Below are 16,733 nucleotides of genomic sequence, written 5' to 3' on the forward strand. Positions count from 1 at the left end.
TATGTTATGTTATGTTATGTTATGTTATGTTATGTTATGTTATGTTATGTTATGTTATGTTATGTTATGTTATGTTATGTTATGTTATGTTATGTTATGTTATGTTATGTTATGTTATGTTATGTTATGTTATGTTATATTATGTTAATGTTAACTCATTCTCTATATCCATACAAAATATCTATCAAACAAATTAAAATTTTCGTTTGAAAAATGCAACCATTCAATCAGTGTTTTCTTATGACGTTATCACGTTAAACTATCGTCAGTATACCGACTTTACAGACAACCTCTTTTTTTTTAGATTAAATTTAAGCAAATATACGATTATTAGTGACGAAGGAGAGTGGTGGCGCGGCCTGGGGGCTGTGGGAAGGGAGTTCAATCATAAAAACATACCTATAACCTTCATTGGGTGAAAATATGAATGTATACAAATTTGTACGTCATTTGGTGTTATCGTTTCCTAGTGATGCGCGGACAACGTACAGACATTCACCTTTGTAGTATAGATTTGTATAGTTTTGTCTTAATTAACTTCTTTACCCCATTCGTCAAACCAGTTTACTGTATTGTTTATTAATTTTTGAAGTGTGAAGGTCGCCAGTTTTTCGTCATTGCTTGATGCCATTAATACAATACCACATGGGAAAATTGCTATCATTGTATTATGTGTTGTCGGAGGTCCTAGTACACTGCCAACATACCTACCTCAAAGGAAAATCCACAGAGACAGCTCTTCATGAGGTCGTAAGTGCGATTGAGAGGAGCATAGAATACAAACAATACCCACTAGTCGCTTTTCTCGACATAGAGGAGGCGTTTAACAATGTTAGCACAAGATCACTAATTGAGGCTCTTAATATATTAGGCATAGACATAGGTCTCAACGAATGGATAGAGAACATGCTTAAAACTAAAACAATATCGGTGAGGTAGGCGGCAGCACGGTAAAACGCTATGTCAACAGGGGAACCCCTCTGGGAGGAGTCTTATCCCCTCTGATGTGGTTACTAGTCGCTAACAACATCCTTACCAAATTCAACCGAAAAGAAATTAAAGTAGTGGCGTACGCGGACGACATAGTGCTTATGGTTTCAGGAATGTTTCCAACCACAATCAGTGAGATTATGGAAGGAGCTCTGGTATTACTCAGCAATTGGGCCACGGGCTGTGGTTTAAGTGCAAACCCGAGAAAAACTAAACCAATGCTATTCACCAAAAAAACCAAGGTACCAAACTTTGATCTCCCAAAACTAAAGGGCGTCAGTCTCACGCTAATCCAACAGGTAAAATACCGAGGTCTTATCCTAGATCCCAAGCTCAGGTGGAAGTCCAACGTAGAGTGCAGGGTAAAGAAACCGAATATAGCACTTTACACTGGTAACAGGCAGGTGCGTAAAAAATGAGGTCTCCAACCAAAACTATACAATTGGTCCTACACAGCCATTGTAAGGCCAATACGAACATATGCGGCACTAGTTTGGTGGACTGCAACAGAAAAGAAATACAACAAAACTAAGTTGAACAAGATACAAAGAACAGCGTGCATCTTAACTACAGGAACGCTTAGCACCAGTCCTACAGAAGCGCTCAATGATCTAACTCTGACCTGTTACCATTAGATTTAAACATTAAAAGAATAGCTACTTGTATCGCGGTGAGACTCAGAGACATAGGAAGCTGGACAACAAGGTCGTACGGTCACAGTAAGATCCTCCTACAGGGGCCCTCGCTGCTCAAAAACAGATCAGACTCCACAGTCCCCGACCTTAGCTTCAAAAAAGGCTTTACGGTACATTTTCCACCGAGAGCCGAATGGAGTAAAGAGAAGGTGATTGGAAGATACGATATCGAAATCTATACCGACGGTTCTAAGATGAACTGTGGTGTGGGAGCTGGCTTCCATTCGGAGCAGCTCAACCTATCTCAGTCAATTCGTCTTCCTGACTATGCCAGCGTGTTCCAGGCAGAACTATTAGCGATCAGAGAAGCATGCAAATCACTAAAACTCTACAAGGAAGTTGGCGCAACAGTAGCTATCTTCTCAGGCAGCCAAACAGCTATAAAGGCCTTAGACTCCAACTCCATTTCTTCCAAACTAGTCTTACAGTGTAGAGAGCAGCTGGAAATGCTTAGTCATTGGCTTGAAATCACTCTAATATGGGTTCCCGGTCACAGGAACATACGGGGTAATGAGATAGCGGATGAGCTAGCAAGAAAAGGCTCGACACTAGAAATAGCAGAGGCGGTGGCAGTCTCCACCCCACTCAACACATTAAAAGCATACGTTGCTTCACACTATCATGTTTTAGCTGAAAGAAGATGGAAGCAACTAACTACATGTATTATAACAAAAAACACATGGCCGTCATACAAAATCCAAAGGACGAATCACATGTTAGGATGTTCTCGACCAAACATCGCACGCATCACTACAACCCTTACAGGCCATTGGAAAGTAGGGGATCACGCAGCTAAACTCAATCTACCCTTCAATCCTATCTGCAGAAGCTGTCAAGCGGAAGGAGCGAAGGAAAGTTTTTTCCACTACTTATGTGAATGTCCAGGGCTAGCTAAGGCACGACTCCGCTCCTTTGGTAAGCCTTTCTTGCAGCAAATTAATGAGATCTCAGGCATCGTGATAAAGAGTTTTCTGCTATACTTGAACCTCACTAAATAGATCAGACTTAGAACAAAAAACAAAATTATACGAGGATGGTGGTAGTAACACGGTGCTGGTTACTAATTAACATTATTTCAGTGGAAATACTCAACCACTTGAACAACAACAACAAAACTGCCTTTTGGTACACCAGCTGTCATAGGTAGGATATCGAAATATGCGCCATCAAATCTTATATAAAATTTTAGCTGTTCAAAAGTTCGAAAAACTACGAAAAATTTTCTGTCATTCATATCGTTAAGTATTTTGTTGATAACCCTGTGGATTTGTTGGACTGTTGAGTGTTGCCGTCTAAATCTTAATTGATGACTTGGTACGACTTTTTTGCTGTGAAAATTGGTTCTAATCGGTCGAACAATATTTTTCCACACACTTTTGAATTAAATTCTCAAGTTCAAGAAATCAGAGCATTGGACGCTTAATGAGTTTTAACCATCCCTAACCAGAAAATATCATGATTTACTAAGGAAGATTGAAATTGATTTTGCCAAGAAACCGAGCGAGGAGGAAAATAGCCTTGCTGCTGTCTACTGATTTTCGGTTAATGAACAAGCACCAAATTTTCTAGGATGGAATTGGTCAAATGAAATGCAAAGAACAAAAACTTTCTGGGCACATTCATGCCTACTAATATGAAATGCTTAATATGGTATCCAACTAAAGACGGCATATTCCAGCATCGCATATTGCAGCTTTAGAGTATGTGGATCAACCAAGTGAGGATATGAATTACTAGGTATGCCGTATGTTGTTCTAGAAAGTTCTAAGTACATACAGTTATTACTTTTTGCCATAAGAGATTGTTGCTATCGCCAAGCAACAGTCGGGTATGGCGTATGACACGATGTTTTTAATACAATTTATATGAAATAATAAAAATAATACCCTGGCATTTTGTAAATTTTCGTCCCACCATTTAAATAATAGTGCAAAAAAAGGAGAGTTTTTGATGGTACTCACCATATGATTTCCCCTCATACAGTAGTCGTCTACAGCTTATCACACTCCACATTCTTGCTGGTCGTAGAAATATGCTAGGAATAAAATTTAAGGTTAAGGCACTTTAAAGATCGATTTTTAGTCCTCTTCTTCTAGCAGAGATTAAATTTGATATTCATTCTTGAGTATTTTAGACACTTCAAATCTCTTTTTTATGACCATTTCAAGCAAACTAAGAACTTAATAAATCATTTCGAACCTTTTACCGAAATTGTAATTCTCACTCCAGCACTTTTGTTATGTCGGACCCGTTTTCGAGACGTCACAAAGCGTCATGCTTGTCGATAAAGCTCGCAAGAAGCGCTACAAAAAATAAGTAATTTCTGCATCAAGTGGTAACTGGGTACAAAAATCGATCAGTTATGATAATCGTCAATGCAGGAAATCATATCGCTCGTTTGCAAGAGGCGCCAACACAAAAATAAAAATGTTTCCGAAAAACTATGTCTCTTTTGGCCTGATTATCCCTTTTTTACCTTTTTTTGCATACTGAAGTCATTCTTCATCGATTTGGTGACCGCCTATTTAAAATCTACAGGGTAAACGAAAAACAAGCCACTTTTTTGTGTGAAATTAGTTTTTATTGATTTCAAAGACAAAATTGTTCAAAAATGATTAAAATTTTGACATATATTCACTTTGGCTCGATATGACCATCTTTTGCGTTGACTATAGCCTTCAAACGGTCATAAAATGAGTTGCATGCTTTACGAATGTGATCCTGAGGTATTTTGGCCCATTCTCGTATAATCGCTTTTTTCAGCGCATCCATACTGGCATATTTTTTAGTCCTCACCTTGCTCTCCAAAATGGATCAGATGGAATAGTCTATCGGATTTGTGTCTGGCGAATTCGAAAGCCATTTTGTGGACGAAATGAAGTGTGGAACATGATTTTTTAACCATTCCTGGTTCACACGAGCTTTATGGGACGGTGCCGAGTCCTGTTGGAACGTCCATGGTCTACGGCCGAAATGTTTACGTGTCCACGACTTTAAAGCAGCTTCTAAAACATTTTAATATGTCGCATTCACTTTGACACCAGGCTCGATAAAAACGATTGGAGAGCGTCCATCAGCGGTCACTGCGGCTCAAACCATTACTTGCGATGGGAACTTGCTTCGAGTGGCCATGCGTAGGCTCAAATTCTCGTATGAGCGTTCGATCAAGTAAGCACGATCGTTTTGAGTGTTTATGAACTACTCATTTGGGACATTTTTTTCATCAGAAAACACAATGTTAGGAAATTCGCCACGTCCATGCAAGCGCAACAACTCCTTTGCTCTTTCCAACCGAACTTTTTTTTGTTGGGTGAAAGATCGTGTGCTTTTTGGAACTTGTAAGCCTTGACCTTGAGCTCATTTTTCAATATGCGTCGAACGCTGCCTTGCGATATTCTCAGTTCTTTGGCTATTTTTCTTCCACTTCGACGTGGATTTCGTTCAAGTCGAACCTTCACTTTCCGAACCATTTCTGGCGTTGTTGCGGTTTTTTTTTGGTCCACCTTCATAGCGTTTCGCAATGCTACCAGCATCATTGTAACGTTTTATAGTGTGATACACAAACATTTTATTCACCTTGAGGCCAAATATAACGCAATCACACTATTACGTTTGAATTCCATCACAGAAAAAAAAAATTCAACAAAACTGAGACGCAAATGCTTTTGATGGCTTATAAACAATATATTGAACTGTCATTAGACCGATTTTGCGTTGATGTCATGAGCTGTTTTACAGATAAAAGCAGTGTAAAGTTGGTAACACTTCATATCGTTCACCCTGAATATAAAAAATGTTCACAATAGACATCAAATTTAGAGCAAAGCAAACTGTGAAAAATGAGAATGCTGGAATATAGGAGCGTATGTCGTCCTTCTGACGAATGATGATGGTCCAGGGTTAACAAAAAAGTAAGACATATTTTCATCTGAGTGACTGGTAGGCAAAGGACTTCAACATTGCATATGAATCCATTCGAAACATTGTTGTTAGTGATTTAGGTTTACGGCGATTTGCTGCAAAGTTGGTCCCAAGGAGCTGAATTTCATGGAAATTAGGTATTTCCGAAAGAAAGTAATGAAAAAATCGAATATGGATCTGATGGATACAACGAAAATAGAGTTCCAGCAATGTTTCAAGCGGTGGATCAAACGCTGTCATAAGTGCGGTGCAGTTGATGGAGAGTAATCTGAAGGCGATAATATCTCTTTTGAGGAATAAACTCGTATTTTAAATTTTCTCCGGATTTTCGATCAAGATGGTATTTTGGAACTTTATTTTGTGCAAGTATGTAACACCTTGGAGCAACAGGGAAATATATTATTCTTTATATATGTATATTTAATTTAATTATTCATAAAAAATTATTGTAGAGATAAGAAACGAGTGGCGAATACAAGGCGGGAAATAACCAAATATTTTTACGCATTAGTCGAGGCTGAGTCATGTCTGGGTCATGTCGTCCGAATGGATACAAACGCTCCGGCTTTGAAAGTATTCGATGCGGTACCAGCTGGTGGTAGTAGAGGAAGAGGAAGACCTCCTCTGCGTTAGAAAGATCAGGTGGAGAAGGACTTGACTTCACTTGGTGTGTCCAATTGGCGCCGGTTAGCACGAGAAAGAAACGACTGCTGCGCTTTGTTAAACTCGGCCAAAATCGCGTAAGCGATTACCGCGCCAATTAAGAAGAAGAAGAAGTCAAGGTGAAAATTCTCAATACTCACTGACTAGTCTTCAATAGCCAGGCATTGGAATAAGTGCTTAAATGAAGAGTACGCCAATTAGTGAAAATCAACAATAAAATTTTGGCCAAGCCTAAGTTAAAAATGGTTGCTTACTAAAGTTTTCAATTTACGATTCTTCACTAATTTTATTTCCTAATATTTCCTAATTCACACCTTTCAAGCAGTAATTTTTTATAGAAATTATTATAAAAATATTTTTAGAGACTAGCAGGTTTTTTGATCTATCCAACGAGGTAAAATACTTGAACTGAATAAGTAACCCGTGGGCGGGTTGCTGATGCAACTAGTGAAAGATAAAATTTCAAAAGAAGAAAAAAATTCTATGTCTAAAACAAGAAACTTATTAATTTAAAGATTTTTACTCATTATCCTCGGCATGGCCTCCGCTATGCCTGTACAAATTCTCATTATTTTCTTAAAATTACTTACCACGACGCTTAGTAAGTATTTTTTAGCCAACCATGGGAAGTAAAAAACTAAAAAGTGTTCAAATTAAAATTCGAAAGCGAAATGGCGTATCGATTTTCGCACATTTGTGTACGATTTGATTAGACAAAGTGCAGTAATGCGCATGCCAAGCGTTTTCGCTACTTAAAAGTTACCTAAATTCACACTGGCGGTGCCATAAAATTTTAGCTATAGTATCTCCTTTTCAACGTGGCGTATAAGTAACATTTTGCACACACAGGCAAGTAGCCCCATTCCATAAGGCGGCAAGTTCAGTGCAATTTTAACGCTCTTGCCTAATTCAGGACATTTTCCATTCACATAGCTGCTACAAGCGTCAGAAATGCGAATGTTTCTGAACCTACTAGTTGCAACCTTTTATAACACTTTTCAATTGCCATTTACTCGTATGAACCTAGCAACTTTACATATATCTACATATACACTGCTTCTGTGCAACTACATACTATACCTCCATCTCGTTTAGACACCCTTTATATGTTTCACTTTGTTATCGTTACAGTGCTTTCCCACCGAGGACACGCCCGAACACAAATCACCCTGTTGTCACATCAATTCTGATTTCGAAATAACAACGTTGCCACTGCCGCCGGAACCGCCCACCGGGCGCCCACCAAAAGGCAGCAATAGCGGTGATGCTGCTGGCGATAACAACGGCAGCGAATGTGGCAATAGCTCTAGTGGAGGCGGTGGCAGCAGCAGGGGAGGAGGCAGCGGTGGTGGCGGCGGCATACGCGGCGGCTCAGTGCTGGGTATTTGTGCGCGAGCACGCACTAACAGTCTCAGCCGTAGCGCGTCACAGCAAGCGCGTAAAAATCCAAATATCAGCTGCAGCAACAGCAGTCACAGTCATCATGGGCATAGCCATCATGTCGGCGGCGGTGGTGGTGGTGGTGTCGGTGGTGGCGGCTTGAGTTTCACTAGCGTACGACCCGACATTGAAGGCCTCTCCGAAAAGTACTGGGGCGAAATACTCGAACGCACTGTCAGCTCGGGCAGTTTGCATGCGCTGACGAAAAGCTTTCCACACGCAGCGCCACATCACTACTACGCGCACCATCAACCGCCACATCAACAGGCGCTGCCGCCACGCACAACGACAATGACAACGTCGTTTAGCAAACACAGCGAACTGAATCTCAACTTGGCGTTGGCCGAACATGAACGCCATGCGGCAGCATTGCACGACGCCAGCAACGGGGCTGGCGGTGCACTCAACGCCTATGAGCTAAGCAAATTCTCCAGCTCAGAGCCAAAATTGTGCGAGCATATCTACCATGATGCCAACTGTGCCAAAAATAAATCAGCCGCGCTAGCTGGCGGCCTAGGTGGAATGGGAGGGGTTGATGTCAAAATGTCAACTGGCGCAGCAGCGGCGTCGGCGACCGGACGCAGCATACCGGATATTTAGTACGCGGAGAATGTTATATTAGCAAACAGTCAAATGGCGCGCAACTGTGCACGCGGCGCCGCTTGTGCTGGGGTTATGGGAGGTGGTGGCGGTAGCGGTGTCACTGGTCGCGGCAATATTTTAACCACAACGCGCGTTGCTTGCCATAGTCCGCCTGCGCGCAGCATGTCTGTGTTAGTTGCCATGCCAATGGCCGAGTACCGGAAGTAGGCGGATGGCAGACGGGAAGACCAAAAAGGCGCGCAAAGACGGCAACGACAGTTACAACTGCCACAGTGACAGCGACAGCAACTGAGCAGGAAATGCAGCAGGCCAAAAATGAGCCACGAAATGAAATTACGCGCCATCAATGCTAGATGGTAGGGGCCAAGGTGCAAAATGGTAGTAGTGCAGCATGACAGCGGCTGGGCGGAAGCGTCTTGTCCGAAAAGATTAAAGCAATCCAGTACTTAGTCTGGCGTCAATGCGGCGCCTGTAAGGCTGCTATGAAAATTTCAAAATTTTGCAGGCCGCAAGTATGTAATTTGAATTTCACAAACGTTTGTGTGAGCATTCGCCGAGGTGGCTGTGAGTGTGTGTGTATGCGCGCGCGCTTAAGCACTATCAGTCACATGATAATACCTACTTTACGTAATTTCACACCATAACCGAAAGCGCAGCGCCTGGGACGCCATCCTGTTGACTTAATGCTCCGACGCACTAATGCTCATTAATTGTTTCTCGGATGACAGATGGCCGCAATTGTACTAAATATAGATTAAAGCGGAGGAAGTGTGGCAGCGTAAGAATGAATGGAGAATCACAAAATTAAAATGTTCTATGAAAAATTGCTCAAAGTTCGCATTCATTGAAAATTTGTGTAATTTATTTTTAATGTTTTTTTTGCGCGCAAAGTGAGTTGTATTTATCATAAATTAAGCCATAAATCTGCGGGTATACTTGCGTGTGTAAAAATGTGCTAAATTGCCTAAAATTGTATGTGACGTTGTAAGTGTGTAAGTCATATGAGTATAGTCCCTCTTAGTCTAGTACTCTTCGGCTCTAAATCACTCTGCAGAATCTGTAGAAATAAATCGTATTGAAATAAGGCTAGAGTAAGTGAATGTTTTCAAATACTGGTACATGAGTTAGTATGTAAAAAATACAGTTATAATTATTCTAAGTGTAGTTAAATTGTATGTGTAGTTGCCGAACACAAAATTATGATGCAATAACTTTAAAAAAACTGTAGGACAATTAATGATTGCTCTTGAGTCAGTACAGAAGACATTTTAAACATTAAAATTTATTTGGAGAAACTTTAGAAATTTTCAAATTTTTCCATATACCCACATTCATGGCAATCCTAGATAAATCTAATGTGACTCAAATCGGTGTGGAAATTGAAATGTGAGCAGTTTTTTTTAGAAATTCAGGAATAAACGTCTGTACAAGCATACTAGAATAACAGTAATTTGTGATCAATCATTAATTTTAAAGTGAATTGAAACTCAAAAAAAAATTTAAAAACAAAAAAAATTAGTGTTAAGCTGATGGATATTTTGTGCACAAGTGGTCGTAATGGCAAAAAAGGAACTAAGTTTTTAAGCAAAAAAATTCAGTTTAACACCAACAGACTGGAACAATTTTAAGCTCAAACATATTTTATTGAGTGAAAATAATATCCAGCCTACGTACATTTACATACATATCGCACCCTAAATACAAAAGGGTCACATCTCAAAATGTTCCTTCTGCTCAAATATGAACGAGACGTTATCAATAAAACGGTCCGCGGATGACATATGGCAAACATAAAATTTTTGTTTTTTGGTAGGACTGTTATAAGCTTGCATGGCAAATTTCAGCGTGATATGTTACATAGTTTGTTTTCTGTGCTACTGTAAACAAGTCAAGCTCGAGTGTGGAAAATTTTCAGTTGTGGCCCTTTTGTATTTAGGGTGCGATATGTTCAACAGAAGGGTGCCGATTTAGTGGGGATTGTTGACACCGGGATTTCGGAAAATCGGCATATTGATTTTTATACTCATTACTGGATGTAACTTTATGCATGTAGATATGTATATTTCGGGAATTCGTGAAATTTTTAATGCAATCTCGAAATTTCGGGACTCGTCCGGAGATATTATCCAATGTATATGCTGATATTAGCAAAAATCGCTTATTCCAATATTTCAGGATATTTTTATTGCTTTGATAAACTTAGGATGGTTTATCCCGATTTTTCGAGATATTTTTAAAGTGAACCCGCAATACCGAGATTTGTCCCAAGATATTATTTAATGTATATGGATAGCCTAGGAATTCTAATATTGGCAGAAATTTCTGATCCCGGAATTTCGGAATTTTTTATTGTGAAATCCCGAAATTGTTTCCAGCCAATATTAACGATGATGGCAGATACTGTTAGTTCAATTAATCTGATCCGGGTATACTAGTTTTCACCCCGACGAAACCATACATAACTTTTTTACATTCAGAAAAAGTTCAACTAATTATTTGAGTTTTGCTAAAAACTAGAAGCAATAAAAAAAGTGTTGCTGAAAATTGAGGTTGAATACGTTTTGAATAATATTTATTTAATACAACAAAAAAGGCCTGAAACTTTCAAAGCAGACAAACAAAGAGGGAGAGACCCGGGAGAGAGTGAGAGAGAGAGCGAGAGAAGAATATACCTATATCTAAATAAATTCACAACATTTGCAGAGAATACAAATAGACAAAATTTACAAAAAACGGACAAAATTTACAAAACGGGTCGACCAGTGTAGGTAAACGCCGGACACAAACCGTGACAACAACGCGCAGTACTCCGAGCATTTATCACCCGCACAAACTCAGCGATTCCAGGACCGCAGCAATGGCACAAATTACCGCAAGGCAATACCAATAAATCCGACGTCGGAATGGATAGCATTTTATAGTACGCACAAGCACTAGCCAGGAAACGAAAATAAGCGCCAAAACAACTGGGACCAAAAAACGAATCAAACAGTAGGCACCAAGGGAATATAAAGCCAAAAAGTAGGCACCAAAAATATATTTGCTAGAAGTTTGCACCAACAAACAAGCGCCAAAAAGTAGGCAGTTTTATTACTCACTAGAAATTAGCAACCACAAGGAAAAACTCCGGAAAAATAGCTTAAAGTGTATCTAAGTTATATATAAGGTATAGCTCTCTCTCGCTTTCCTATACGTTATATCTTTTTTCTCTCTCGCGGAACGAAAATGCCCAAAACTTTGCATGACCTCGAAATTTTACTCCCCATTCTTGCTCGTCCATCGACGCCTAAGAACCAACGTCTTGGCGTGCATGCTTAAAAAGCTACAATGGGTAAAATTGGGCCATTAAATTCACTTTTGATTATTTTTGAGCCAGTGAAGCAGTGCACTGGTGGAAGTACCAAAAATATGTAGCTCAGTCCCAAACAAGCCAATCAGTCGAGTTTTTCTTCTTTATTGGCAAATTCTGAATGCAGAATTTAAACGATTTAACTATAAAATATTTATTATTATATTGTACAATATACTATTACTGTAATTATCCCTACTTCTTGTTGTCCAACCAACTGCCCTTAATCTTGTTCTTCCAATCCCTCGTTTGCCGCGATTTTATCCTGTACAATAAGTGGCAGTAACTCATATTTAGGACCAAGCATAATATGACCGAAATATGCGGTTTTGCGGCGCTTTATCGTTCGCAACAACGCTCTCTCCTTTCGAATTTTGGGTAAAACTTCTTTGTTACTGATTTTGTCTGTCCACGATATTTTCATCGCCTGCTGATAGCACCACATCTCAAACGCCTCTAATTTGTTCCTATTCGTTACCTTTATTGTCCGTGCCTCCACAGCGTATAACAAAACCGACCAACCATAACATTTAAGATACCGAAGGCATAGTTTTGTAGTCAAGTTTTTAATGGAAATAACGTTTCTATAATTGAAAAGTTTCCCCGCTGCTTCAATCCTATAACAAACTTCTTTGTCTTTTATCCAAGTATTGCTAAGCCAACATCTTAGGCACTTAAAGCGTAACGATTTTAAATTGAAATAAAACAACGAAAATTGAAATGATTGAGGAATCTTTATTAGTTTTGTGTAGAAACCCTCATGGCATTTATTTTTTAAAGATAATGGCAAGTGTTCGCCACAACTGCACCGTAATTCGGCCATCTGTAAGCACCAATTTAGAATGACTCGCTGAAGCACTTCAATCGGTATCCCGCGAATAACTTTCAACTAATTATATCTAAATAATCTTTATAATTGTGTTATAAAGCCAAAAGGTAACTTTAGGCGAAAGGTCCCATCTTTTGCCGGTAGGCCCCTACAACCAAACAAGGCGACTGTTGCCTTCCCAATTCTCTCCTCAAAGTTGTGCTTTCACATTGAACAGAAGGCCAAGTCTCAGGTACTTAACTTGTTTTTTATTATTATTTTTTTAATTAATCAATTATTTTATTTTATTCTATTCTATTTTTACTTAATAATATATTTTATTTCATAATTATTTCGTATTTTTATTTATTAATTTATTTTATAACCTAATTTTATTTTTATTTAATAATTTTTTTTTTTTTCATAATTCTATTTGCTTTTAACGAATTTAGAATTGTTTTTTGTTATACTTGCTTTAGTTTTTTTAATATTGATATTCTTTTATTTCAATCTATTTTATTTTAATTCCTTTTAAATCTTTCCCTTTATAAGATTTTTCTTATTTTTTACTTTTGTATTACAATACGTTATGTATTTTCTCCTTTATATTACGTTTGACTGTATTTTATTATATTATATTTTATTTTATTTAATCCATCTCGGCTATTGCCGGTGATTACACATCCCGGATAAAATTTTCAAGGGATTGTGCTCTGGTGGATCGTAGTCCAAGTTTTACGCCCATGCGATTACTATTGCTTAAATATTTAAAAATCTACCAACTATTGCACATGTGTCCCGTATGGTCGACTTCTGCATGTCTTCTAAGAGGTGTTGGCAGTCATACTTCTTCAAGTTTTTTATTAAATGCTTAGGCACTAATCCAGTGGAAGATATAATTATTGGTATTATATTCACTTCCCTCGCTTTGTACATCCGTTTAAGTTCTATGGCCAGAGCTGCATACTTCGATACTTTGGTGGAGTATGTGCTTTGGATGTTGCGATTAAGGGGCACCGCTATATCGATTACTTCGATCGTTTTATTTGTCTTGTCGAACAAGATAATGTCAGGTTTGTTGGCAGCTGCTGTTTGATCTGTGGATATAAATCTGTCCCAGTACAGTTTAAAATTTGCATTTTCGATTATTGCCTTTGGTTCATATTTAAAATACAAGACTTCTGCTTGTAAGAGACCGTGTTTGATCGCGAGTTGTTGGTGGAGGATCTTTGCTATATTGTTATGTCTCATGACATATTCACGGGGGGCAAGTACGCTACATCCAGCAATTATATGGTCGATTGTTTCACCGTAAATGCCGCACCTTCGGCATCTATCTTCTATTGCCTCGCCATGTATCGACCTTCGGAAATTCCTTGTTGGAATAACTCGGTCTTGGATAGCGATTGCGAAACCTTCTGTTTCAGAAAATAGTTTTCCTCTTTTCAACCATAAATTGGATGACTGTGCGTCTATCCATTCCATTTCGAGATCATGCGGATGGGCACCGTGTATTGTTTTTGCCTTCCATGCTGCGATCATTTCTGCTGGGGATTTAACCCCCTCAGGTACTGGGATATTCTGCTCCATCAGACTTAGCGGGGTAAAGCCATTATCTGCCATAGCGATAGCTTTAAATAGATGGGACTCGCTGCTTAGAAAATATGTACGTAACTTCAAAGTTTGCGAAAAGTGTAGGCGCGCTATATTAATGATTCCTCTCCCACCAACGTTTCGAGGAAGCGATATTCTTTCCACAGCGCTTTGAGGGTAATGGCTTTGGAACTTTGTGAAAGTGGTGCGTATCAGCGTTTCAATCCGAAGGATGTCTGTCTGAGACCATTTTATTACTCCAAACGAGTATGTCAAAAGAGGTATGGCCCAGGTATTGATTGCCTTGCATTTATTTCCACTGTTCAGACTAGTTTTTAATATAGCTTTCAGTCGTGCCTCAAATTTTTTAATGAGGTTTTGCTTTACTAGCGTGTGGTTGATTCCTTTAAGTTGCAGAAATCCTAAATATTTATAAGATTCGCTGCTATGCAAGTTGTCTATAATCGTATTTTGGTCTACTGCGTAGTTTTCTTCGGATTCATCAAGCTGACCTCTAATCAAATGTATTATTTTGCACTTATCTGGTCCAAATTCCATTCCCACGTCATCGCTAAAAGCTTTAGTGGCATCTATCAGCTCATATAGCTTATGCTTTTTGTTTGCGTACAGTTTCAAGTCGTCAACAAACAGAAGATGGTTGAACGTGTGCTCTCTTACTTCAGTTTTGAGTATAAAGCCATTTTGTTTAAGTGTGAGAAGCCTGCTAAGTGGATTGAGACCAATGCAGAACCATAACGGGCTTAAGGCATCCCCTTGGAATATACCACGTTTGATTGAAATCTGTTTCGAAACAGTTCCATTTAGAACCAGTTTTGTATTCCACTTGCTCATTAAGCGGCCCAAGAGGGCAACAGTGGCAGCATCGATTTTGTATATTCTTAATATCTCTAATAGGTAATCATGCGGCATTGAATCAAAAGCTTTTTTGTAGTCAATAAATGCGACGCTTAAATTCCGCCTTCTTCTCAGAGCTACTCCTGTGATAACAGTGTCTATAATAAGCTGATCTTTACAGCCCATTGTGCGCTTCCTGCAACCTTTCTGTTCTTCACATAAAATGCTGTTACTTTCACAGTGTTCATATATTCGGTTAGCGATAATTTTCGTCAAGAGTTTGTATGTCGTGCTCAAGCAAGTAATTGGGCGGTATTTTGCTGGATCAGCAGATGGTGCGTCCTTTGGAAGAAGATAAGTTACTCCGGCAGTGAGAAATTCTGGGATAGCAGCTATATTTTTCAGTAGCTCGTTGTAGCATCTTGCGAGTGCTTCGTGCATTACTGAGAGCTTTTTAAGCCATATGTTGTGTAGCTGGTCTAGGCCAGGGGATTTCCAGTTAGCTGAAGTACATATATTATTCTTTATTTCTTCTGCTTTTATGTCGTAGAAGTGCATTGGTGCAACGTTATCCGCTTTTTCTTTTTCTTTGGCTAACCAATTCGCATCAGCATTGAAGAGTTTTGCTTGTGCCCATATTTTCTCCCAAAACTGCTCTAACTCTTGTTGTTGTGGATATAATGTCTGAGATTCTGCATTGCTGTTTTGTTGCAGATTTCTATAAAAGCTTTTTTGATTTTTGTGGAAAAGCTGGTTTTCCTTCCGCCTCTGATTACTTTTGAGGTATCTTCTTAATCGCTTTGAGTAAGCGGCGAGTTGCTGTACTTTCCTATCAATTATCTCTGATAATTGGTCAAGACCCACAGTCTGAGGCTTAAGCGGCGCGATGATACTAGATACATGCCTTAACAACCTTTTAGATTTAGCCCCATTTTTAAATGAAGTAAGCCTCCCTATAGATTCTCTTAGACCGGCACTTCGTGTTTCGAGTCTTCTTTGCCACCTGGGGACTACTGGCGTTTTTTGCGTTGTTTTATTTTTAAATGTCTGTACCTTTGGGTGCTTCCCCAGTAATCGTACAGTAGTAAGAGCAGAAACATAAAAGAGAGTGTTAACATATTCCAAGTTGGTGCTATTGGCGACATATGCTGGCAGAATTTTCGAGTTAAGTGTTTTAACCACTTCGTTTAATTTTTCCGATTCGCCTAATCGGGGTATCCTTGGTCTTAGCAAAGGATCCATACCTTCATAATTCGCCAGATAATTAAGGAAAATATCTTTCACCTCCCGTTCTTCATTAGTTTCTGGACCATCGCTTTCAATACTTTCATAGATCAAGTTAAGTTCAGGTTGTACGTTGGTAAATTCCGCTAAATCTTCAGGCTGTGGGTTGCGTGCCTCGGTTATCTCTGGTGTTATTTCTTCTTCGCTTCCTTCCACTCCTCGTAGCTCGTTGCGTATTGCACTTTTAATTTCCTCTTGCTTTTCTTTTCTTACATATTCGTGTTGGAAGATTGCTTTTTTTCTTGTAGCAAGGCTATTTTCGGTTAGCTTCCCATTCAGATGTCTATATCTTCTTAGAAACAGGTCTAGCATTCTCTCACGATAGGTCGTCATGTGCTCCGGTTCTTCACAATTTGTGGAAATGTAGTAGCAGCGCAGGACATATTCATTCATTTCCGTTGTCCATTGAATACGCTGTCTAACACGGCCTGCTCTTGTGGTCCCAAGATTAACTTGAGAAACACTTGTCGCAGTGTTGGGGTTTTCGTGTTGTTGTTGTTGTACCACTGGCGACTCCGCTATCTGATGCCGA

The 16,733-nt window shown here is 39.2% G+C and overlaps 1 protein-coding gene across 1 annotated transcript in view; it reads left to right on the plus strand.

Moving 5' to 3' along the window:
• Window positions 1-9,971, plus strand: part of LOC128865978 (uncharacterized) — a 113,859-nt gene extending 103,888 nt beyond the window's left edge. The window contains exon 8 of the mRNA XM_054106427.1: window positions 7,401-9,971. Coding sequence (XP_053962402.1) covers window positions 7,401-8,309 — 909 coding nt within the window. The 3' untranslated portion in view covers window positions 8,310-9,971. The remainder of the gene's footprint in view (window positions 1-7,400) is intronic.
• Window positions 9,972-16,733: the final 6,762 nt, after the last annotated feature.

Source organism: Anastrepha ludens, chromosome 6 (assembly GCF_028408465.1).
Source record: "Anastrepha ludens isolate Willacy chromosome 6, idAnaLude1.1, whole genome shotgun sequence".
In the NCBI taxonomy this organism is placed as follows: Eukaryota; Metazoa; Arthropoda; class Insecta; order Diptera; family Tephritidae; genus Anastrepha; species Anastrepha ludens.